The sequence below is a fragment of the Fringilla coelebs genome (genome assembly GCF_963513975.1).
Source record: "Fringilla coelebs genome assembly, chromosome: 23".
Taxonomy (NCBI): domain Eukaryota; kingdom Metazoa; phylum Chordata; class Aves; order Passeriformes; family Fringillidae; genus Fringilla; species Fringilla coelebs.
Genome location: NC_140049.1, coordinates 1,306,913 through 1,331,755, shown reverse-complemented (window position 1 = coordinate 1,331,755; position 24,843 = coordinate 1,306,913). Strand labels below are relative to the sequence as shown.

At 53.1% G+C, this 24,843-nt stretch overlaps 2 protein-coding genes across 2 annotated transcripts; both read right to left on the bottom strand.

Annotated features, from left to right (window-relative positions):
- Positions 1-423: 423 nt before the first annotated feature.
- On the bottom strand, positions 424-12,878 carry TBC1D22B (TBC1 domain family member 22B). Its single transcript, XM_084220596.1, has 13 exons — positions 12,759-12,878; positions 8,947-9,003; positions 7,738-8,054; positions 6,759-6,938; positions 6,213-6,283; positions 5,685-5,813; positions 5,229-5,294; positions 4,269-4,383; positions 3,706-3,812; positions 3,269-3,344; positions 2,856-2,983; positions 2,530-2,625; positions 424-2,060 (listed from the first exon to the last, which is right to left on the bottom strand). The coding sequence occupies exons 1-13, from the start codon at positions 12,812-12,814 to the stop codon at positions 1,932-1,934; spliced, it is 1,527 nt and encodes a 508-aa protein (XP_084076722.1). The 5' UTR covers positions 12,815-12,878; the 3' UTR covers positions 424-1,931.
- Positions 12,879-13,593: 715 nt separating this feature from the next.
- PHTF1 (putative homeodomain transcription factor 1) lies at positions 13,594-24,721 on the bottom strand. The gene is made up of 18 exons (XM_084220631.1): positions 24,583-24,721; positions 24,462-24,518; positions 24,322-24,391; positions 23,557-23,715; positions 23,063-23,222; positions 22,645-22,770; positions 21,687-21,846; positions 20,651-20,833; positions 20,493-20,570; positions 19,382-19,591; positions 18,938-19,066; positions 18,240-18,512; positions 17,581-17,712; positions 17,373-17,459; positions 16,817-16,972; positions 16,331-16,426; positions 15,641-15,766; positions 13,594-15,293 (listed from the first exon to the last, which is right to left on the bottom strand). The coding sequence occupies exons 1-18, from the start codon at positions 24,619-24,621 to the stop codon at positions 15,273-15,275; spliced, it is 2,262 nt and encodes a 753-aa protein (XP_084076757.1). The 5' UTR covers positions 24,622-24,721; the 3' UTR covers positions 13,594-15,272.
- Positions 24,722-24,843: the final 122 nt, after the last annotated feature.

Genomic DNA, 24,843 nt, shown 5'->3' with positions numbered 1-24,843 from the left:
AGGTGGGCAGAGCAGTGACAAGGAGGTGACACAGGGAGGGTTTCTTGTTCTGCCTCCACCATGTCCTGTGTCTCTCCCCTGTGCACTGGGTGACACCACTGGGTGCTGCATGGAGAGCTCCCACCTTGTGCTGGTTTTGTGTGTAGGCTTTTTTTGTTTGTGTGGAGTTTTTTTAATTATTTCCTTTTTTTAGTTGATGTTAAACTAAGGACCACTCTGTTTTCTCAGAGGAAAACAACAAAAGGCACACACAAACAAAGTCCAAATGCCTGAGAAAAACAAGTCCACCTTAGGAAAGTGATTTCTTGAGATACTGTTTGGAGTTTTATTGGCACCAAGGTTCTGCCTGTCACATGCCTGGCCCGGGCCTCACTGCCTGCTGCTTTCTCCCCCTGGGAACAGAAAGGGAATGTGGAGGCCTGGGAGCCTCCAGCCCTACCAGGAAAGCCGTGGTGGCCCAGCAGGAGTGCTGGGAGAAGCCCAGGGTGGCCTGGATCTGTCCCCTCTGGCCCTCCCAGATCCAGCACAGCATAGAGGTGCTGCCCATGGAAGGAAATGGCCCTGGAACCATCCCCAGCTGCTGGAGTTAACAGCACCCACAGCAGGGCCAGCCAGGGCCTGCCACAGGGAGGCTGTGGGGGACAGCAGGGAGAGCTGCCCTGGGTGCTGGGGACAGCCACTGCTGCAGCCAGGACTGTTCCTCCCTGGAGTGCAGCCCTGGCCCAGCCCTGCCCTGCAGGGCCCAGGGACACTGCCAGCCCTGCAGCCCTGGTGTCTCCAGCAGGCTCTCCCCTGCTTCTGCTGGGAGCTCCCACCTCCTCCACTGCCCAAACCCTGAGATGTGTTTCTGTCACACCTCGGGCAGAGGCAGCACTGCAGGGACACGCTGGGGTAGAAACCTGCAGAGGGGTTCAAAACCCTACAACACCACAGCCAGGCATCCTTCTGAGGCGTGGAGAGGATGGGGAGAACAAGGGGTTAACAAGGGGTTCATGTTATAAATATAAAATCTGCTACAAAGAGAAGACATATATTGTACATCTTTGACCCATATACACAAGAACACAATATACACAGAACGCCTCGGAGGAGCAGGGACGTTGTCAGGAGGTTTTTGAGAGATGTTGCTCCCCTGCCAGCACCCCCTCCGTGCCTTCCCCACAGCTGGATGGGGCTGTACTCACAGAACATCAGTCACCAAAAGTTCCACCAGGCTGGCACACATCATTTCAGGTGTGTGTGTGGATGGAGTGGTCGTGGCCCCGTCGTGCCTGCCCTGCTGCCCTGGGGGAGAGGTAGGCGAAGAGGATGGAGACGAGGAGGGAGGGCAGGCACCAGGGACTCTCTTGTGAACCCACAAAGTGCTTGGGGGGTCTCCGGACCCTCGGAGCGAAGGCAGGCCCTGAGAGGAACTTCTTGCCCTGCCACCCTGGTGGGGAAGGATTCTGCAGCCAGGCAGGTCTCTGATAAGGCATTTTCATCTGGGACTTGGCGCAAACGGTGGCAGAAGAGAGGAGGGAGCAGATGGGGCAGCGCACGTGGTGCAGGGCAACGGGAGGCAGCAAAGCTGAAGTGGTCCCAGCCAGACAAGCCCAGGACAGGGAGTGGAGAGGACAGGAGGGCTTCGTCTCTGGCTCAGTTTATCTGTAAAGCTTCCCCCATGTTCTCTCAGTCCCTTGAAGCCTCCCTTCCTGGTGTGAGCCACCAGCACGGAGTGAAATACTGAGAGTCGTCAAAATGGCACATCCAGGCGCATGGAGTGGCAGACAGGCACACGTTCAGAGTTAAGACAAGAGTTCAGGTGAGCTTTGTACAGCAAAGAGCAGCTGCTGGCTGGAGTGTCCGAGGAACTGGGATGACAAAAATGCCACAGTGATCAGATCGGGCCAGGACAAGGGGTGGGCACGGCAGAGAGGAGCCAGTCTGGGCACCTATCGGCGGTAATGGTTTGGAGCATCTGCAAACATGTACTTGAGTCTGTAGGCTTCAGCCAGCAGCAGCCCAATCTCTTCATTACCCCAGTGTATCGTGGGCAGGTTTTGTAGCAACATCAAAAGGCCCTGGAAGAGGGGAAGATGCTTAGTTTGGAGAGGCTGAAGGCAGAGCACAGATCCAGTGCAGGCTTGTGGCAGACCTGAGCAGTGGCAGCAGCGCTCAATAACCTTTGCTCACCACACTTGCAGGTCTGAAAGGCTCAGGGACAACATCAAGATGTGCTTGGGTCTAGATCTGAACCAGCGGAGCACCCTAAGCCCCTTGGAATAAGGGTGCTGTTACAAAGTCACAGCTGGACACAGGAGGGCACACACTGTGATCAGAGCTGGAATGGGATGTTTGAACCCTCCAAAAGCTCCGTTCTCTGTCCTTATCACCAAGGCTCAAGTTACTTCTAGGCAAAGCTCCTCAGACTGGATGATCTTGGAGCCAGCTCTGACAGCTGTCTATGTCCACACTGGGCTCCCAACTAGAGCAATTCCCTCCCCTCTGTTTCCCTTCCCCAGGGAGTCACCCCCAACCTCAGGGTCTTACTTGGAAGTCTTCCTCATCCAGGATCTCCTTCCGCCACTTGATCAAGAAAGCAGCACAGACGTACAGGTGGAAATGGGAGAATCCTTCTGGCTCTGACTGTGGACAGCAAAACTCTGGGTGAACTCCTGCAGCTCAGCTGGAGAACAACCCCCAGACACAGGTGTCCTGCTGGGCCACCCACACCCAGCTGGCTGTAAACATCCTGGGGCCACACTGCTCTGTTTCCCTCAGCACCCCAGCTGGTGCCAGGAGACCTCTGTCCCTGTGGGGACAGGGACACAAGTGACAGTGACAAGCCAGGAGGGAGCTCAGTGGAGCCTGCATACCTGGTAGGTGTCCCAGAGGCGGATGGTGCAGCGGAGGGGCAGCTCCCTCATGAGCAGGTTGTTCATCCAGCGAAAGGCAAACTGCAGGTACTCAACCTCGTACTTCCTAAAGTGATTATGTACCTGCTCTGAAACAGCACATTTCACTTACACACCTGGGGCTCACAGTGCCCCAGCTCCTGCACGCTGCTCGCAGCACAGTGGCTTTCACACACTTTCAGGCTGAGACTTTTATCTCCCAAATTCCTTCTCTCCCCACCCTGCACTGTCACCAACCAGGGGGTTTCTGGCTGACCCTGTGCTGCTCTGGTTCCATGAGTGTTGTAAGAAGTGTCTACCCCTGCCCTGAGAGCCGTCCCAAAGGAGGCCTCCCTCTGCTGTGACAAACCTGACCAGACTCCCGTGTCACCTACCATCGATCCGGCTGACCAGCTCCTCCAGGGCTTTCACTTTCTTCTGGATCCCTGGCTGTGCAAAGGTGTAATTGTCCTGTGGGGAGAGGCCCTGAGTCAGCAGCTTGAACAACAGCTACAAATGATCAAAACCAGATCAGCAGTTGGACAGTTGGGATGAGATTGTCATGAGCCAAGGAGACAGGGCTCTTGAGCACCAGGACTGTCTGCCTGCTCTGAGTTCCCCTGGTCAGGACGGGGCCATCTGGAGAGCCACAGCACCCATCTCCCCAGGATTTCACAGATTAACAGATTCAGTGAAGAAACTAAAGTCACTGAAGTAGCAAAACCTCCCTAAATGCAGGAGCATGCAGAATACTCACCCAGACAGGGAGAGAAGACAACCACACTGCCACCCCAGTGAGGGCAAAGGAATTTCTGTGGCCCCAGAGGCTCACCTGAATCCCATCCAGCAACTTGCTCATGCACCAAAAGCTGTCGGCCTCGATGCTCCGTAAAACATCCTGGGACAGGTTGGTCACATCAAAGTTTTCCACATCCTCCTCTGCAAAACAGAGAGGGAAGAGCATCAGGGAGATGGGGGACACCAGGGACATGGGACAGTCCCAGGCTTTATCAGGCCAAAGCTTTGCAGGAGGCACTGCAACACTCTCCAAGTAAGGAGATACAGGTCTGACCCTCCTGGCTTGACTGACCCAGCAGTTTGCTCCCTTTTCTCCTTGGGAAGACAGCACCCACCACGCTGCTGTCACACCACTACATCAGATCAAATAACAGGGCTAAGCTGGCCCACTTCCCATTTCAGAGGCTCAGAAATCCTGGCAAGCAACCAGGGAGCAGAGATACAGCAAGAGGTCAAAATACAACTCCAGCCAGGCCCAGGCACTCTGAAGGAAGAGCACATCATCCTCTTCTCCAGCAGAGCAAATTCTCCTCATGCCAGCATTTCACACCACTTCAATCCCAGTCAGGAATGCTTAGAGCAGCAATTGTCACTTACCAACGTGCTCAGAGAGGAACACAACAAAGAAGGGGGTGACCAGGTCATTGATGCCCTGCACATAGCCGCTGGCTGGGTGGCGAATGGCCCAGATAAACAGGATTCTCTCAAAAATCTGGGGAAGAACCAGGGAAAGCAGGTACCTGCATTAGCCATGCACGAAGGGAAGGCAGAGAAGCATAACTGCTAAGCTCAGGGAGTGCAGATCATGCACTGACAGGCTTTTCTGTAGCAGTAAGGTAATGTTAGAAGCATAGAAGTCCTGGGAGAGACTCTGTGTCATGCACAGATCCCACATGCAGGCCAGCCAAGACAGTCCAGGCTCCTCATCAAAATCTCTGCCTGAAGAAATGCAGACCCAACTTTTCACGACCCAGACAGCTTAATATCCACAGGACAGGGCAGAGCAGCCTCCTTGGCTGAACATCAGGTGGGAAAATGAGGTATCAGCACAGTACTTCCAGAAAAGCACCACAAATCAGGATACTTCCCAACAGCCACCAACATTGCCAGACTGCCCCAACCCCCTGGACACCATGCTCTGACACACCACACACACAGAGCCTGTTTCCTGAGAAGACAGGTGCCCACAACTCCGGGCCACCTCTTGAACCCATCATCCCTGCCCAGGCTGCTCCCATAAAAGAGGTTTTCAAGCAAAAGAGAACTATCCTGTGTTCTGGTTCAAATGCCTTCAATTTGTCTCAAAAGCTTCAGGTTTTTTACCAGCTCTTGACTACATCTTGCTAAAGAAGAGATCATCTCATAACCCCCAAGCTCCAAGTTTGATATCTTTCAGAAATGAGGGACAAGACCAGACAGTTCCAGGAGGTATTTGCATCAGGAGCTGTCAGGCAGGGAAGCTTCCCCACCAAGTTAATTCCCTAGGAGCAGTGCTGGCCTCACTCCACACACACATCCCATGGCAAGTGCAGGGCAGGAGCTTCACCCCCCGCTTACCTCCTGGACGAGTGGCTGCTGGAAGAGGGGAATGAGTGGGTTGGTCCTTGGAATGTCAATGTGGATCTGGAAAAGAAGGTGGGTTACACACACCAGCTGTGCTTTCCAGGGACACAATAACTTGTCACAGGCTAACAGAGGGGAATCCACCATGAGTGTTCCCCCAGGCAAGAGCTGACAAGCACAGCGGGCTTGTCAGGGCTACAGATGATAGCTGTACTGAGAAAATCATCTGCAGTCTGCTCTGCTTATGTACAGGCAGGTAGTTCAGACCTGAAATTTTCCTAAACTTAGGAAAAGCTTAAACTATCAAGGACAGAAGCATGGTGCCTTTTCCCCAAAGAGAAGACTCCTTGTGGCTACAGCTAGAGCAAGTCCTGGCATGACCCCACCCATGGGGACAAGAGAGAGGAGAGGGCTATGCCCAAAGCAGGAAGGCAGGAGGAGGGTTCCTACCTGTCTGTAGGTGTCTTGGTGGTGCTCCTCGTTCCGGGAGTCGTAGTACTGCTGGATGAAGCCGAAGTACTCCTCCCTCTTCCGCTGCAGGGTCAGCTTGCGGCGCTCCGAGTTGGCGGGGAGGTAACCCTGCAGTGGGAGAGCTCAGCTCAGGGCAGACCCTCCTTCCTCACCACCCTGAAACCCTGCCAGCTGTGCACAAACATCAGGCACACAACTCAGGAGCTGGGGAAAGAGCTTTCATGGAATTTGGCCTTCCTAGCCCCTGAGCTTGGAGTAATCCAGCTTGATCAGATTCAGTTCCCCAAAGGGAGTGAACCACGCAGTGCCCACACCGGTGTGGGCTTTGAGCTCCAAGAGGATGCAGCAATGGCACTTCCTGATCAAAAACCCCTACAGCTCACCTGGAAGATGGGCACTGGGAACATACAAGCAAAGCTGGCTATGGGACACAGGCAGGTGTAGGAGCACTGTCCCTGAGGTGGCACAGTCCTCCCAGACTCGGGTGGCACAGCTCCCAGTACTTACTGACAGCAGTCTCCACGTCACAGGCCGGACCTCTCTGGGCACACCAGGCCAGCTGCATTTTCTCAGCTCATCTGCAAACGGACAGTGGTGGCAATGGATTAGATCCTAGGCACGTCCAGGCACCACTACACCTAGAAGGAGAGGAAAGCCCAGTCTGCTCCTGCAGGCTCTGGAGACAATGAGCCTCCAGGAAGGCTCCCACACTAGCAATGACTGGGGATGTGGGTCTGCTGCAAGGAGAGTAGAGATTATTTCAGCCCAGCTCGGGCACAGAACAGGGAGCTGCAGGGTCACCAATGTGCCAGGACCTCAGTTCTCATGCAGAGACATTCCCCAGTGATCCCAACCATCATGTGCAAGATGGAGAATGATTAGGGATAGACAGGGAGGGGTTGGAGGACATCACCATCTGCCAACAGGGCGATTCCTGCAAACGCCCATCTGGTACAACTGCAGGCGGTGAGTTTTTCCACCCCGAAGCAGAGCTGATGCAGGCAGCAGGCCCCTTCTGGCCCGCCCTGCCCACCCTCAGCGTGCCCCACTCACCCAGGTCGGTGTTGTGGCTGGAGAGGAGCTGCCGGAACTTCTCCAGGCGCGTTTTCTCCCGCACGGTCATGGGGGGAGCCCCGGAGGCGTTTTGGTCAGAGATCCGAGCCACGAGGGGAATGACGGGCCGGAGGGGCAGGGACTGCTGCTTCTGCAGGGGGCTCCGCACACAGGCCTCCTCTGCAAGGACCAGAGGCTGCACTGAGCTGGGCAGGGAGGTTCCACCTCTCCAACCCCAGCTCACTGCCACAGCCATTGTCAGACACTGCGGATTTCACCCATCTATTCCTCAGAACAGCATCGCTGGCCCACTCCAATGGATCAGCAGTTCACAGGCATCTGTGGTGGCTCTTCCACCACCTCCACCCATTTCTGCCTCCTTTCCTTCCTCCTGCATCCAAACACCTGACTGCAAATGGACCAGACTTCCCTCCACACATGGGCAGGACACGGGAGACAAGGCAGAACTAACATTTAGATCTGCTCTGTTCTCCAGATCTAAACATCAATCAAGCTGATGGCTAGTGCAGAGAGAGGAGCTGATGGGCTGCCAGTGCCATCTCCTGAGGTACTCTCACTGCACAGGCAGGCAAGGCAGTGAGCAAGGGGCTGCTGCTGCCCAATTCCCTGCCCAAGCTGTGTCAACATGACCCCACCCAGACCTTTGCTAAGAGCAGGACACCAAACCACTGTGAAGCAGACAGTGAGCAGGTCTCAGAGAGAATTTAACAGATCTCAAAACTGACTTAGCACCCAGAACATGGAATACTCGGGGGCAAATATGCCTGTATGCAGGATATTGAGCAGCTGAGGACACAAGCATTAAAGCCAGGCCTCTGAAAATGGCTCCTTGGAGTACAGGACACTAAAAGGAAGAAAAAGCCTCTTGCCCATACTGGGAGTAGCAGTGAGCAGTTGAGTTCAGTGGCCAAGCAGGAGAGCACTGGAGCAGGAGGCTGCTCCTGAAGATGGCTCTTACCAGAGGTCCTGGAGAGCTGGGCCTCGCTGCTGGATTTGATGACCTTGCAGTTGGTGGGCAGGTCCCCCAGGGCAGGCTGGCATCGCTCGGGCTTGGCCCGCAGCTTGCTGTGGTTCTCCAGAACCTGTGCTGCCGTGGCCTTGGCCACTTTAGAGTTCAGAGTTTGCAAAGAGGACGAGGAGGAGGAGGAGAACTCCTCATCTTCGTCATCCCCGATGTCCCAGGCGTCGCTGGTGCTGCGGGCAAACTCGTGGAAGCTGGAGGCCTTCTTGCTTTTCATGGGCAGCCCAGTGGCCTTGGAGCGGTCCTTGATGAAGCTGTGAGCCAGAGGAACAGGAGCAGAGCCCTGCTGTTGGACCAGCTCATTCTCTTTCCTTTCCCCACGCCCTCGCTCCGATCAGCCAATCCCTCTCCCCCAGTTTCCCTGCTCCTCCTCCCAGACCTAAGGAACATGTGAAGTCTCTCTGGGCTGCCCGCTGTCAGGAGTGGCTGTCACAGGCTGCTGTGACAGCAGTCTCAGAGGCCACAGCGGCAGCACACAGCTGGAGAGGTGCCAGTACAATTCCTCCAGCTCTGCCTTCCCCCACCCTACACAAAACAGGTAGATTAACACCCCAAAAAAGGTCTTACAGCCTGGAGAGAGGCATGTCAGAGGGCAGACAGAGCAGGTCTCCTTCCATGGACACTCCCAAAACAGCTGCAGTTGTTCCCAGCAGCCAGACCAGCCTGGGTCTTTCCTCAGGCACTGAAGGAATTTACTCTTTAGCTACAGGAGCCAAAGTTCACCACCTGAAGCAGGGAACTTTCACCACTACCCAGCAAGGGACAGGGACAAGGAGGCAGTTCAGACCAGGAATTCTGCCTTTTCCTGCTGGGAAGCTGCTGCAGCTCTCCAGCTGCTGGGCAGCTTTACCTCCCTTTCCTTAATTCCTCCAGCTCCAAAGAGGAGCAGAAAGATCAGACACTGCTAAAAAAAAAAAAAAAATCTATTTCCTTTGATGTGGGTGTTGCTGTATGGATTTCTGGCCATTAAGGGCACCAGCAGATAAGCTCTCCCTGCAAGCTTTCACAGAGCTCAAGGCAGCACCACACCCCTTGCACTGCTGTCCTTCTCTGTTGCAATATCACAGTGCCAGGGATGCTGGAGACCTCCACCTACTGCAGAGCTGCCAGGCCTGGTGGCTGCACCTCCAGGAGACAAACACTTACTTTTTGGTGAGCCGGGAATCCAGGGGAGGATGCTGTGCTCCATAGACAGGCTGAATGCTGCAGGAAGGGGAAAAGAAAAAAATCTAAGATGCTGTAAGAAGAGGTCCTACAAATAATCTCAGCCTAAACTGGGGTCATGCTTCTTGCCTGCTATTGGGAGCTGGATAAAAGCCCAAAAGCAGCTTCAAAAACCTTTTAACTTACAAGCCTTAGATCCGAAGTGCCACATGCAGATGAAGATTTGTTCTTTGCAGTAGCAAAGAGAAGCCTTGTTTAAACTCTTAGGCCTGGTCCAGCCTGAGCTGGGATTTGAGATCTGCTCTTTCCTGCACCACCAGCTCACTCCACATGACCAGGTGTCTCAGTCTACCTGCTGCACACGCTGACATTCCCAGTTTGGGGAACTCACCCTCCCAGGCCCTGTGGGACAGGGAAGGACTCCAGGCACTGACACTGGGGCTCCTCCATAAATGTACTCAAGGGTTTGAAGCCCATGCTGGCTCTCAGGATCACAGCCAATGCCACGGAGAAGGAATTCCTGGTAACACTACGTGGTTTGACTCAGGTCCAAATCCTGGTTTAATCAATTACTTCCTATGTGGCCTGAAATGAGTCACCACATCTTAGTCCCTGGTTCCTTGGGACTCGTGGGACAAGGAGACTGAGGGCTCCAGGCCCTACAAGGGGAGCATCACCTCAGAGAGGAGCTCCTAAAACCATGCTCATTGCCGTTTTACAGACTCTGGAGGTGAGACAGGGATCCTGAGTTATCACCTGCATTGGAGGAACTATTCACAGCCACCCCACCCTGGGAAACAACCTCTGGAAAACAAGTCCTGCAATGCCATGGCACAGACAAAGGCCCTTTCAGAGCTGGCACACAAGGAACAAGCTTCTCTTGGGTCAATAGAGCTGGCCTGGTTTCTAGGAGCTGCAGATGGTGCCCGGCAGTAAAACCAGCAGGCCCAGCCATGGAGGAGAGGGACAGCAGCCTGCTGCAGCTGGGAACAAGCTGAGGATGCAAAAGCAACAGGTCCAGCTGGCAGGGGAGAGATGCAGAGAGCCAGGGAAGAGGCTGGAAACAACCACAGCACAGAGAGATCCTGGTGGAGCAGCCCAGCCAGGGGTGGGCTCACCACTGCAGTGGCTGTCCCTCGTGGCTGGAAGTCCTCACTGAGTTTATCCATCGAGGATTAAGCCTAGGACAGAGTGTGATGACTAATGAGCACCTGGAAGTCAGGACTGCAATTAAGCAGAGGCACCTCCACAGGTGGACATAGCAAAGAGGTGATGAGGAGTAAGAAGAACAAGCCCTCCAGACTGGCATTGCTTCCCAGTGACTTGTGGCAGCTCCCTGCAGGACAGGAGCCAGCAGAGCCACTCCCATGCCCAGTACCAAGCTCAGTGTCCCAGGATATCCAGACAAGGTTCCTCCTCCCTGTCAGGGACCCACAGGCTGCCAGAGGGGAACTGCTCTGATTCACCTGGGAAGGCCTGGACTTCACAAGCCCAGTGAAGGATGTGTGTTAGAGAGAGGAGGAGATGTGGCAGCCAGTGCTGGGGAAGGGAGGAAACGCTCTCCGTGTTTGATACAATGGCAGATGGTCCCCCCTGCACACAGCTCTTTCTGAAGTCTTACAAGCCAGACACTCCCCAACAAGAATCTCAAGCTGATCTAAGCTGCGCTCCCAGCCTGACTGGATGAGTCCTCTGTTCTGTCCCAGTTTAATCTCTTTTGAGACAGGCATTTCCTGTTCCCTGGATGTTCAGTGACCAATGGTGTGAGGGACAATGGCTGTGCTCCCTGTGTGCCACCTCCAGGATCATCACAGGGTGTGGGTTATTGACACTGCAGCAGAGCATAGCCATGAAACACCACTGCCCCTCTGGACACACAACACATTTACTTCCAGCAGGCTGTTTCTCCCCTTTTAAAGCAGCATTTAAATAACCCCAGCAGACCCTGGCTGCCCATCTCTCTAAAGAGCGGGCAACAAACAACACATCACAGAGGACAACATGCCAGAGCACTCAGCCAACACATCCCTAGAAAATTACCAGGCAGAGAATTCCCGGTGCAAAAAAACCACAAGACAGCACTGGAAAAACAAAACAGCATTTACCAGTTCTAAACTTACACCTAAAATCCACCCTAAATCTACAGGGACCAAAAGCTAACAGACTTTATTAGCAAATAAAAGCTAATACAACTAAGTGACCAAATGCACAAAGTGTCATGGAAAAGAAGCTAACACAGTATCCAAGCCTCTACAAAGCCTCTCTCTGCCAGATTGTCAGGGGAAAGAAAGGATCGAGCCAAGAATCTGCACAGGAGGGTCCCTCAAAGCTCAGACTAAAAAGAAGAAAGGGAGGTTGATGTCTGGTGACCATGGATGCAGGACATCCCACCTCCACCCTGGGAGTCAGGCTGCTGAAGACCTGTTGGTGACTGTCCCTGGAAACAGGCAGCACTCAGGAGGAACAGGGCTCCTGGGTGCAAGATATCTGCCAAGCAGGCAGGCAGGAGAAGGGGAGAGCACTGCCAAAACCTTCCCCCTGCAGAGCGGCTTGGGCAGGCCCGGCTGCCAGACCGGTTCACCTGGTTTGAGCTTCCAAGGCAAAGCTCAGAAGTCACCAAAAGGAGAAGAGAGGTGCTGTCCACGACCACCAGCTGAGAGCAGGGCTGACACCTTTGGGTAAGAGGCAGGAGCAGCTGGGAAATAACCCAGGGAAAGCACAGCATTGTCCTCCCACAGGGGCAGCAGAGGAGGAACAGAGAGCTCCTTGCTCTCCCTCTGCTTACCACAGACATGGATTGTCCAGCCAACCTGAAGGAGCTGCACAGTGACAAGCAGATGAGTGAAAACACGTTAGAAAGAGATATTTAACTGGCCCAGCAGGATTTAAAACCAACTAAGCATTTCAGACTGCACCCATAACCCAGGAGGCAAAGGGCAGGGTTCAGATAAGGCAAATGAGAGCAAAAATGAAGAGCACCAGGCAGAAAAAGCACTTGAGGAGCCTCCACAGAGAGGCTGATGCCCTCTTTCCATGTCAGCCTTGCTCCCAAGGCAGTGTAGGGAGCCTCTCCTTCATCAGCACCAGCCTCTTCTTCCTAAATACCATGGCAATCACACATTTCACTTGTTTCTCCTATCCCTGAGAGGTGCCTTGCGAGGAACCAAGGCGTCACAGCCAGAGGAACTGAGGCAGAGGGTACAAGCAGAGCTCTCACAGTCCTGCCCCTTGAGCAGAGGGGAGCAGGAGCGATATCCCACACAGGAGAGGGAATGGGGGGCTCCATGCCTTAGCAGGGACACCCCTCTGGGACAGAGCTGCTGCCAGCCAAGGCGACACCTCCAAGCACTTGGGAAGGATGAGTTTCTTCCGTATCTGTGGAAAGGAAGATGGCCCAGCCCTGCTCTGAGCCTACCCCAAAGAGGCCTCCAAGGCACCCCGGTCCCTCCGTCCTGCCTTGCCTGCCACGGGGGCACGCAGGGGGTCCCCGCAGCCCCCACACCGCCTGCCTGGTCCCAGAGATGAGGGACAGCTCTGACCGTCCCCTTGTCCCCCACACATTGAACCTTGCACAGCAAAATCCCCGTCCCACAGCCCGGGGTGGCTCTGGCATCCCCTATTCCGGGAGGAACCCCGGGGCCCCCAGCCAGCTCCTCAGCCCCGCAGCCGGGACAGATCCTCCGGGTATCCCCGAGCCTTCCAGGGGTACCTCAGCCCCGATCCCGGCTGGGTGACCGCCCCTTCCCCGCCGGAGCGCGGGGGGCGCGGCCCTCGCACCCCTTCCCGGGGCTCACCTGCCCGGCAGCTTGGCGCTCCGCTTCCAGAACTGCCTGCCGCTCTCGGCCGCCATGGCGGAGGGCGGGGCGGGCCCGGCGGGCCGGCCAGCCCGCGGGCGGGGAGCGGGGACCCCCGGCCGGCCGGCCCCCGGCGCGGCGCGGGGCGCGGAGCAAGGCGCGGCCCCCGCAGCCGCCTCAGGCCCGCCCGCCCGCAGCCCGCGGCGCCGCCATCTTGGCTCCGGGCGGGCCCAGCGCCGCCATTGGCCGCTGCGCGCGAGGCGTCGCGGATCCGCCAATCACAGGCGGGCACGGCCGTGACGTATACGGGGGCGGGGCCTCCTACGCTGGAGGGGCGGGAGAGACCACGGGGGGTGCGGGGGGGACGCGGGGCGGCACCACCCGGCTCCTGCCGGGGGGGGCGCTGAATGACATTTTCTGGGATTTTGGGATTTCTGCTTTTCCAGGGAATTCGCGGCGCGGGTTCAGCCTCGCCCTGGATCCCGCTCGCCTGTCGTGTGGCGTTTTAGGTCCGGTGAAGTGGCTGCTTCGGTGTGACACAGGAACTGTTCTGTTCAGACTTTTAGAATGAAATAAATGAAATAAATTAAAAATTGCCTCCAGGCAGCGTGGCATTTTCTGCACCAGACGGTATTATTTGTCTTCTTTTTATTTATAGTGCATAAAGCCCATAAATAGTGCTCCAGATTGGAGTAACACCTCTCATATCATTACTATTATTCTCCACCCCACTTACTCCCATATGGAACACTGAATAATAATTATTAATGAGTAATTATGCAAATATTCTATTGTATATGCAAATTAGGGGACAAAATCTTTCCCTACTGCCACCCCATATCAAATACCAAAGAATGGCAGAAACAAAGAATGGCAGAAATAGCAAAAATAAATGAAAACCAAAAACACACAGGTATAAAACAGAACAGCATTGGAAGAGTCAAAACCCAAACCACCAGTCCTACCTGCGTGGGATTTCCCCTTCCCTAAACCTTCCTCTATTTTTCCTGCATCCACGTGGCCTTGGAATGCCACACAATGGATGGATGTGCTGGCTGTAAATATTTATCTATTGCACAGCACCTTCACTCGGGCTCCTGAGGTTCTCACTGGGGAGACACCTGCAAACCACTCATTATTTTTACCAAGATCTTAAAACCCAACTCCAGTTCATGGCCTGCTGGTTCTGCATTAAACCAGGCTCTTGGTTGGCTTTCAGGGCTGTGAGCCAGGTTTTACCCACAAACATGCTGCTGTTCTGGAAAACAAATGCAATTTATTATTGGATGTTTCCTTGACCCCCCCCATTCCAGTAACAGACGTTCAAAAAGATGGTATAAAAATCATCAAGTGCTGTAGAAACCGTTGGTGATGATGAAGTGCTTGTCCTGCAGGTTTATTTGCACATTTTGCTATATAAAAATGTCCCCTCCTTTTACATCTCCCAACTTTTCCTTGCACAGAAAATAGCTGTAAACAATTTACTACCAAAAATTCTTCTGCCATTTCACCCTCCTGTGAAGGAATGAGAAGTTCCTCAGTTTTTGCTCTTTTCACTACTAATAAATAGAAGCCATTGGAGCCAGTGAAGGGAAATGTTCCAATGTTTCCTGCTCTCCATGACCTTTCTAAACATGAACCTGAGGAAGTCTTTGTCAAAGCTGGTTTTTCCCCCCAGATTTCCTCCCCAGGTGTTCAGGCTGAGGCTCTATTGCAGTGCTGGGCTGCAACAGCTGCTCACACCCTGGAGCAGAGCTGCTGTCAGAGCCAGGACAGGATGGAGCTGAGTATTCCAGGGAACAGATGTGGCAAAACATTCTCCAGCTCATGAACACTTTGCCTGTAGTGTGTGTTGAAAGGTTTTTTCTCCCGTAACCACTGTCCTCAATAATTTCTTTGCAGCAGCCCCAGCTCAAGCCCCCAGCAGGATTTGGGTGCTGCTGGATGGGCAGCAGGGAAGGGGAATTCACCTGGTGCATCCTGGGGTGCTTCAGGATGGAGGCAAAGCCTTGAGCACACAGAGCTCTCAGGAAAGAAAAGCTCTTCAGCAGGTCAGTGCAGCAAAGGATTCTCAACCTGGAATATTCCAGTGCAGCCCCAGGAAGGCTGACTGGGCCAGGAGGGCCGAGTCCCTCCTTGCCACATGCCCAGGGAGCAGCTTTTACAGCCACATGGCCCCAGGCACAGCCACTGGTGTCCCCCAGCTGCAGCTATTGCATGGCTTTAGTGTCTGATGTCCCACACCAGCTCCTGCTGGTTCAGGGCCAGCTGCCAGCACTTGGCCCCATGAATCCAGTTTTTCTGTGCATGCCATGGGATGACAGCACTGATGAGACCAGTTCACTCTGGATGTTGTAGAGCAGTAAAGCAGAAAGAAAACTTCTGATGCATACACTGGGAATCTGTTTAAAAATTGGAATTACAGATTTCTGTCAGTTTTCTTCTTCCTGCCCACACTGCTGGTTCTCTTCTCTGGTGGCTGGTGGAGATGCCCAGGGCTGGTGTTCTGCCTGTTCATGGTTTAATTTTCCATAACTGCAAAGAGACAAGAAAGGGAGTTTGGGTCTAACAGGAGTGGTCTTCACCTCCAAGTAACATTCGGTGTCTCCTGCCCATCCTGCTCTGCTCAGTGAGCTCCAGTTTCAGGATGAGCCACGGGAGGACTGGGATAAAGGGAGGAACCCTGGACCCTCACAGCTTCACCTGAAGGGAACTGAAACTGAAGTGGGCCCTGTCCTTCCCCCAAAACTGGCTCAGGGAGGTGGGGACACACCCAGCAGGTTCTGGTGTCTGGGTCCCAGGGCAAACCCAGGCTTCTCTCAGGGCTGTGACCACAGAGGTGAGCCCAGAGCTGTTCTGCTGGCTGGGACAGGGACACTTACTCTGATATTGAATCCCAGCAGGTCACTGATCACTCCTGAGACAGCAGAGAGGATGACAACCCGTGTGATGTTGTAGATCAGTGGGTTCATGGTCAGTCCATACAGCCTGAACGGACTATCCAGCTCCTGCAGTGACAGGACAAGGCTCCATTAGCACTCCCCAACACTAAAGAATTCATCCTGTGACTTTTAACTTAGCACTGGCACTCCAACAGACTGGGCTGCCTCTGTGTCCTTTCTTAGATTGAATTTCCAGTGTTCCAGAGGCATCTCCTGCTGAATCCAAAGGCTCTGCAGCAACCCCAGCTGCCCCAAAGCTGACACTCCAGGCTGCAGAATCACCCAGCCCAATCTGTGGACTCCCAGACTCTGCTCACTCCCTCCCAAACCTCTGCCTGCTGCTGGCAGTGAGGAGCATCAGAGCTGCTGGAGGAAAATGAGCCTGGAGCAGTCAGGAGAAGCTGTGCTCACCCCAGCCTCTCCTCTCAGTTAAACCACTGCTCATCCAGATTTCCCAGCACTAATTACCCACTCTGGCCTTGTGCTGCTCCCTCTCCTGTCACAGCTGCAGCAGCTGAAACCCCCCCTTGTGAGCACTAACTCAGAGGGCCAAGGGAAGGGCAGGGTCCCATGGCATTGCCATAACTCCCTGCTGCCAGAAAACGCAGCCATTCCAGCAGAGCACCTCACCTTCAGCAGCTTTGTGGACAGCTTCAGCACATTGTTCACCAGAGACAGCTGCTCCTTCTTGTTTGGCTTCTTCTCCATCTTCAGGTACAAGTTTATCTGTGACAGACACCACAGGCCAGGGGTTGATATTCCAGCACCAGCCCCCAGCTGATTCCTAACTAAGGGAAATTGGAGCCATTTTTGCAGTGTGCTGTCACTCCTGAGGTAGTGAATTTAGCACTGATAACATCACTCTTTTCTAATTGTATTGGCTAACACACATGAACCCAGAGACCAAAATAATCTAGAACTTTGGAGTTTGAGTCTGGCCCAAAAGGACCAGCTCATTCCCCCCATGCTGATCAGTACTTTGTTGCCTTCTGGCCAACACAAGGGTTGATCCCTACATTTTAAACTTTGATTCCAGTATTTAAGCTGGTTTGAAATACAATAATTATATCCAAACAAACCACAAAGCCCAGGGGAGAACAAGCTGAAGGGAGTTACCTGCTCAGTGAGCAGGATGGAAATGTTGCTGTATTTCTTGTTGGTCTCAGAGCCCAGAGATGCCAGACGTAGCAGGAAGAGGAGCAGTGCTGCCTCCCACATCAGGAACTCCCAGTTGTAAGCTGCACTCAGAAAGGTTTTGTGACCCTTAAGAACCTGTATGGGGAGAGAACAAAGCACCAAATGTCACTGACTAAGTGCCTGTTCTTGAGACAAGTGCACAAGCACTGCCCTTGCTCCTCTGCCCAGCCCTGTGTGCTCTACAGCCACTGACAGCTCTTCCCAGGAAGTGTAAATCACTCCTGTGATGGGGTTACATGGAAAGGTCTCATTTCTAACCTGCCTTTAGTTTGGAATTGGATATTTTTTCTTTCTGTTCAGAAAAGGAGCCTTCTTCCTCCCCTCCCCTCCCTCTGCCCAACTAACAGGCAATAAAGTGCCTTTCCTTGTACCTCTGGCAGTCTCAGCCAAGCCTTTTGTAGGCTGGTGAAAGAAAAACCTACAGCACTTGGGAGGGTTCTCCCTACTTTCTAAACCACAAAGGTTAAAATCTCACCTGGGCACAGCAGATAAAAGCAATTGAAAGAGCCAGTAAAAAGACTGAGGACACCACAACATCCACAGACCTCTGGGGGCCTCGTCTCTGCAGAAACAAGGACACAGGGTCAGGGCTGAGTGTGGTGTGCAGGCAGAACTCACCACAAACAGCTGGCACTGGCACTGGCACCCCCTCTGCAATAACCAAACCCCTGATCAGGACTCACCTTCAGGTAGGAGCGAAGGGATAACCAGATCTTGATGTTCTCCACCTTCTTGAGCCTGAAGTGAGGGATTTCATATTTCCTGGCTTTCCGAGCAGATGTGATGTGACTAAAGAGCTTGGCAAACAAAAACCTCTGCAAGTTAAAACCAGAACCATAAATTAGTGTAAAACAGAACAGATTGCTCGGGATTCTCAGTGGTATCTGGCAAAAGGGTCACTGAGGAAGCTCAGCATGAGACCCGAGTGCTCCACCTCTGCAGCAGCAGTTGTTTTCATAGAATTCCAGATTGGTTTGTATTGGGAGGGACCTTAAAACTCATCTTTTTCCAGCCCTTGCCAGGGGCAGGGACACCTTCCAGTCTCCCAGGTTGCTCCAAGCCCTGTTCAACCTGGCCTTGAGGACTTCCAGGGATGGGGCAGCCACAGCTGCTCTGGGCAATAGAGAGGGGACAGACTAAGACCCTGGGGACAGGTAAGGGGGGAACATGGGAGTCAGGAATGCTATTGATAGGTATAATTTGTGACTGATCAATAAGAGCCTTTCCAGACTCCCCTCCCTGACCTTGGCAAGGGCTGTGATAAGATGAGCTTTAAGGTCATCATCCCATTTTTATTCCTGCTCTCCAGGTTCCTGGAAGGCACCAGCACCTTTAAACCCACCTGCTTGTAGGTTCTCTCAGCAACACACATCATGAAGAAAAACATCCAGGTTAAGCACAGCCTTTCCAGAAAGTTGATGGCAGACAGGATGAGCACAGGGGTGCTGATGGGGGCTCCACAGAAGATGTGCAGAAGCTCCATCAGAGAAATGGAGCAGAGCTGCTCCAGGTTATCCGTGCGGAACAGTCTGTAGAGGAATGGCAGGAAGGCCAATCCAATGGTGATGATGTTTCCCAGCATTTGATACCCCACTCCTTGCTGGTGGGCATTAACCTGGCAAGCAGGAATAAAAATGGGATGATTACCTGGGGTTTGCATCAAGGAAAAGGCCTGCTGTTGTGGTAGCATCAACTCAGACAAGCAGTTGGTTCCCCTTCCCTTCACAGGACAGAGCCTAAAATAATCCCACCCACTTCAGTCCAAGCCCAAAACCAATCAGCCAAATAATCAACCCCCCACTTTCAGCACCCTGCAGAGACAATCAGAGATAATCAGCACTTGTCAGTCTTCAAGAGACCTCCTAAATAGGGGGTTAGGCAATTTTTCAGTAAGAACACGTGGGACAACCACCTTTGCAGCTGGGGAGGCACCAGTGTCACACTGCCCTTAATATTTGCACGTGTAGCTGTTTCCAGGGGTTTTGGTGCTTGTTTTCTGAAGTGGGAGGGAGAGGTTGTAATGCCACACAGCCCCCTTACCCTGCTCATGATAATCCCACTGATCTCCAGCACGGACATGTCCACCTTCTTGCAGTCATTCCCTTCCCAGATCAGAGCACTCACTTTGGCAGACGCTGGGCTGGTGTTCTGCAGCCAAAACAGATGGTTCTAGAAAAGAGAGAGGAGTGCAAAAGCTGGGTGAGCTCTTTCTGGCCTGCTGTAAGAAATGCCTTTGCCTAGAACACATTTGGATTCAGGGGGAAATTCTATTTTGGGTTAAATACTTTGTTTTGGGATGAGCAGCCATGCAGAGGGGAGGGATAGACTCCATCATGAATCACCGATATAATTTTGAGCACTTCAGATTTCCAGCGTGACTCTGGCTTCATCCTTATCCCAACAGCATCCTCGTGTGCCACTCATGTTTGGGAAGATGGGGGAAGAGGGAGAAGCACTCCCAGCTCCTGGATGGAAATCACCAACCTGCTGGAAGACGTCCTCCTTGGGGTCCCTGCGGGAGTCCCTGCGGGAGCGCTCCTCGCTGTCGCTGGTGCCCGAGGAGCGGCACTCGGGGCCGTGCAGGAGATCGTCCCACAGCATGTCCTCGGTCTCCGAGTCCTGCCGGGTGCTCTCCGAGTCCCGCCGGCTCCCGCCGCTGCTCCGGGGCGCCACACTCAGGCACGACCTGGGGTCCTGCAGCACAGCCAAGGTCACACGGCACAGCCCGCCCTGCTTTGTTCAACCAGCACTTCCTCCTCCTCCTCATCCTTCTCCTCCTGTTCTCCCCCAGCTTCCCACAGCTTTGAGTGCTCGCAGTTGCACCCACACGGTGGAAATGGTTTAAGACAATGTTTGGGGAAAGAGCATTTCTATACCAGAACTCACACAAAGCCCATTAATTCCCTGCCTCTATTCCTACAAAATAAAAACTGACGTACTCATTTTAATAGAAAAACGTCCTTTTTTATGACTTTTGCATAATCTGTTTTAATATTTTATTTATATATCTCCATATTTATAACTTGATAGTCACATATTTATATTTTATTTTCATGTAGGGGCAAAAAACCAAATTAATGAAGTGACTGAGTATGTCTCACAGAATAGATTTATTCCTTCATTACAGGGGTTGGACTTGATCCTTGTGGGTCTCTTCCAACTCAGGATAGTCTGTGATTTTAAAATCAAAATTTATTAGCTTAAAAGCTGCAAGCACATCACTGCCTCCCAACCACAAGAGCAATTGCAGCAATTGCAGGAGCAATTAGAGGCAGCTTGGACTGTCCTTTGCTGCCAACAGAGTTAGTGATTTGTTTGTTTGTTTGTTTGTTTGTTTGTGGTTTGTTTAACAAAGCAGCACAATCAGGACTGTGAACACTGTGAAGGTTTACAAGGCTGCCAAGCAGCAGGGAGAGAAGAGGTCACACCTTGCACCTGAGGATTCTGAAACACAAACATTTCATAACAGTCTGTTCTGATGGAGGGGGCTTGGAATGAGATGAGCTTTAAGGTCCCTTCCAGCCCACCCCTTTCTCTGATTCTGTGACCCCTGCCAGGCCTGGGAAAGCTCCCTTTCCTGACTTTACAACCATACCTGCCTGTACAATGTGGATTCCAGTTCAGACTCCACAACACTGTCAGAGTCTCTGGCAGCTTTCAGGGCTTGCTTGACCTGCCAAGACCAAAGGAAAACCACCTCATCATCCACAGCAAAACAAGGTGTGGAGAACAGCACTAATCCCACCTGGGTACCTGTGAGACAGCCTGGTTGAGAGAAACCAGAGGCCTCCTCTTCTTCTCCTCGTAGCTGTTGTCACTGGAAGCCCCCTCCATGCTGGGGCGCAGCAGGAGCCGCTGAGCCACGGCCTCGGCATCCTCAGCGTCCTCCTCGCTCGACAGCTCGTCAGAGGCACCGTCCCTGGTGGTGCCATCCTCCTGCCAATGCACAGCCAAGGCCACACCAAGGACCAGCCTGAGTCCCATGGAAGGCTCAGAGGCAGAGCTGCCCCCCTGGCACAACCCCAGTGCCTGCAGAGGCAGCACATGATCCCCACAGAGCCAGAATTCTGTTGGTTTCAGAGACTCCACAGATTTTAACTCCTTCCCCCTGCTCTTGCCTTGCCCCAGAGGTAACGAGTGAGAATTTTGGGTGGGTGGATTTGGAGCTGGGGAAAGGGCAGGAATGGGAGGATGCAGCAGCAGCGCTTGGCTGTGCCTTACCAGCACCTTAAGCCCAGATGTATCTACGAGCTGGGGGGTAAAAAACCCAAAATCCTGGGCTGTGCCCCTACACCGAGCTCTGCCCCTGTCCAAACTCCATCACAGAGAGGAGGTGGGATGGCACAGTACAACAAAATTCCACACAAGATCTATTCCAAGTTCTTCATGTGGAGTTGATACACCACTGGCCCAGAGGAAACTCAAGAGTAATTCCCAAAATCTTTATGTTTCAAAGCTTTCAGCAGAGGTCACAATGCTTTAGCTCTTTCCTCAAGGAGAGAAGGTGGAAGCTGTCCCTACCCACAGCAGGGGGTGGAATGAGCTTGAAGACTCCTTCCAACCCAAACTATTCTGGAATTCTACTCTATGATTATGAAAAGAAAGTACCAGCACCTTTTCAGCTGCTCGGTGAGAGGCAGAAAGGGGTTTCTAGGTTAATGCAGGCAAAGATTAGCAGAAGGAGGGAATATCTTGTATTAGACCCAACCATACAGTTAAATACCCACACACTTCTGGCACACAAAGAACACACTGAAACTGTGATTTCAAAGGATTCCCCTGGCAGTACCTGATGGCTCTTCTCCCCATCAGAAAGTTTACTTTTCTCTTTGGAGTGCAGCAGCCTGTGCTCAGATCTGGCCTGTCTGGCTTTGATGCCATCACCCATAGCAGTCACACCACTTTCTGTCTCAGTCCCTTTCTCAGCTACCAGCTTTACTCTTCTATTCCTAGGAGAGAAAATACAATTAAATGCTTTTATGTCAGGGAAAAACTCTTTAGGGTAAAACAGTCTGGTCTTCCCTTGTCACAGGGGCAGCATCAAACAAGATACCTAAGGGATAAATAATTTTCTTTGGCTGACAGGCTTTGTGTGCTGAGTATGTTAAAAAGATTTATATCTGCTTCACCCTCACTCAACATGTCTTTTGTAACACTAATAGTATCGTAAAACTTTTAAATCAAGGGAAAATGTTTCATTATTTTTAAAAAAATTAGAGCAATTCACAAGACAAAAAGTCCTCATGAAAAGAAAGCACCTGTGAGCTGGAAACTCACCAGGAAATTCACCTGGGAAAATAGGAGAAAACAATGAAATATTATCCCATACAATCTCTCCTCCGTTTCCTTGAGTTACTTTTAGAGAAGGAAGGTGCCAAAGTGAGACAACTGTCCGAAGCAGAAGCCACAAATGCTTTTTACCTAAAACAGCAATATAATCTGAGCACTCATTCAAACAAGGTCACTTATCTGATAAATAAAAATAAACTCCAGCACATTCTGCAGCTCATCTAACACTTGGTTTCACATGATCTAATTTTATACAATCTAATTTTATATGATCTAATAAGGACATACTAAATATTCCTGAGGAATCAGCTTCCCACATTGCCATGAAAGTTTTAAGTCAAAAAAAGGACTGACAGGCTGTGGGGATGTCAGTGACAGCACATGCTGTGCCTTCATTCCCCAGGTGCCAAATTGCTCCCAGTGTCATGAGCAGCACAAACCCAGCAGGGCCCACGTACCTCCTCTGGAAGAGCAGACTGGATAAATTGGTCAGCAGAGTTGCAGAGCCAGACTGCTCTTCCTTGCTGGTTCTGTCAGGAGAACACCAACTGCTCCCATCCACACCCACAGCCTTGCGTAACTTCCTGAGTTTGAAGACAAGGAGAATGAAGTTGGTGTAAGAAGCTACTTTAATGTCTTTTTTCAAAGATCTGAACGAGATTTGAGCAGCTTTTTGGATGCCATTTTTCTGAAGCCATGCAGAATACTGACTTCCAGATACAAAAATTCTGCCTATGCCCCCAGCACGTCAGGGCATCACTGGGAAAGGCACAAGGGACAAAATCTGGAGGGAATCTTTGCTGCAGCAGCCTGAGAGGAGGAAAGCCGGACCCAGCCCCAGCTGGGAGCCCCCCAGGGCCCTCTGCTGGTGCTCACCTGCGGCGCCGGCTGAGCCCGTTGCTCCCTGCAGCTCTGTTCACCTGCGTGGACACGATCTGGCAGTGAACTGTCCCCAGCAGCAGCATAAGGCACAGGGGTCCCATCACCTCACTGGCACTCACAACAGGCACCATGAAGTACAGCACCACTGCTACGACTGGAGAGGGGGAAATGGCACCAAGGCAAAAATTAAAGAGTCTGTCTCAACTATTTGTTTTTATTCTGCTTTGTTGTACTATTATTTAATTTTGGCAATTACTAGTGCCACACACCGTGAAATGCACATTAAATAGGTTTCAGACGAGATCCTCACACTTTAGGTTATGGACTACAAAATCACAGACTCACTAAGCTTGGCTAAGCCCTCTGAGTCCAACCACTCCCCCAGCACTGCCAGGTCCTCCCCAACCCATTTCCCCAAGAGCCACATCCATACATTCTTTGATGTGCCATTCCTTGCAGGAGGTTTATGGCACAGCCTGTTCCCTCACCTTGCATAACGTAGAGCACCAAGAGCCACATAAAAATGCGCTGGGAAGTGACCTGTATCCACCACTGGCTGAACAAGGGGAAAAACACCACTCTCACAATTCCCTTCCTTGTCAGTGATGTCCAGGGAATTTCAGGCTTGGCTTTGGCAAAGGTAGAGCCTTGGAATTAAAGGGGAAACGAGCCATCATTAACTGTGAATCACAAGAGTTCCCTTGCTGGAGTTCCCCTTCGGGCAGCCCCAGCCCTGCCACAGGGCTGAGCAGGGGGTGACAGCAGCCCAGTTTCAGGCACCATTCAAAGCTACACAGTCCCAGCAGACACAGCTACAGCAGCTCCTTCTCTCAGAGCTCTGCCTCTGACCCTTCCCTGCCCAGCCAATCTCCTGCTCTGCTGTCTGGGTTTCAGTGCCCACAAGCAGGGGCTCCCCTGGCAGCAGGGCAGGCTCGGCTCCCTCCACCCTGCACAAAGCTGGGATGCACCTACAGAACCAGGGAATACCCTGAGCTGGAAAGGACTCATATGCATTGCCAAGTCCCTGCAGGGACCCCCAACAATCCCACCTGGGCATCCCTGGGAGTGCTGTCCTGGAGCTCTGGCAGCCTGGGGGCCGTGCCCGTTCCCTGGGGACCCTGGGCAGAGCCCAGCATCCTCTGGGGGAGGAACCTTTCCTGATCTCCAGCCCAACCCTGCTGTGACCCAGCTCCAGCCGCTCCCTGGTGCCATCCCTGTCCCAGAGGGGAACGAACAGAGCCAGCAGCGCTCACCGCTGATCAGATCTACGTCAATCAGATCGGGCTGGATGTGCCCCTTTTTCTTCGGCTTGTTCTTGAAGCCCTGCGGGGCGGAACACACGGCCGAGTTAGGGGCGAGGGGCGCGGGGCCCGCCCCCCCCCGCCGCCGGTACCTTCATCTGGGTCTGCTCCACGGCCTTCTCCCATATCTGCTGGTCGTAGGCCCCGATCTGCGGGGAGAGGAGGCTGAGGGCAAGGCCGGGCCCGCGCCAGCCCGCCCCGCGCCGCACTCACCTTCTTCTGGTACCATGAAATGGCATCGCGGCAGGCCATGGGGAGCGGCGGGAGCGGCGCGGCCCCGGCAGCGGCACCGACCCCGGCCCGGCACCGATCCCGCTCCCGTTACCCTGGAAACCGCCCGGCGCTCGACTGGCTCCGCCTGCCGCTCCCCCTCCCCACCCACCCAGGCAGCGCCAGCCGAGCGCCGAGCGCCGCCCGGACCCCCCTCAAACCGCAGAGGAAAGAAGCGCCCAGGCGGGTAAAGGACAAAATCAG

Coding starts and splice junctions, on each gene's coding strand:
- TBC1D22B (XM_084220596.1), bottom strand. CDS start 12,814: ATGGCGGCCGAGAGCGGCAGGCAGTTCTGGAAGCGGAGCGCCAAGCTG. Junction 8,055..8,946: donor GATTCCCGGCTCACCAAAAA/GTAAGTGTTTGT, acceptor TCTGGCTCACAG/CTTCATCAAGGACCGCTCCA. Junction 5,295..5,684: donor ACCAAGACACCTACAGACAG/GTAGGAACCCTC, acceptor CTTCTTTTCCAG/ATCCACATTGACATTCCAAG.
- PHTF1 (XM_084220631.1), bottom strand. CDS start 24,621: ATGGCCTGCCGCGATGCCATTTCATGGTACCAGAAGAAG. Junction 19,592..20,492: donor AATCCACATTGTACAGGCAG/GTATGGTTGTAA, acceptor GCTGTGCTGCAG/GACCCCAGGTCGTGCCTGAG. Junction 17,460..17,580: donor CCCTTCGCTCCTACCTGAAG/GTGAGTCCTGAT, acceptor TTGTTTCTGCAG/AGACGAGGCCCCCAGAGGTC.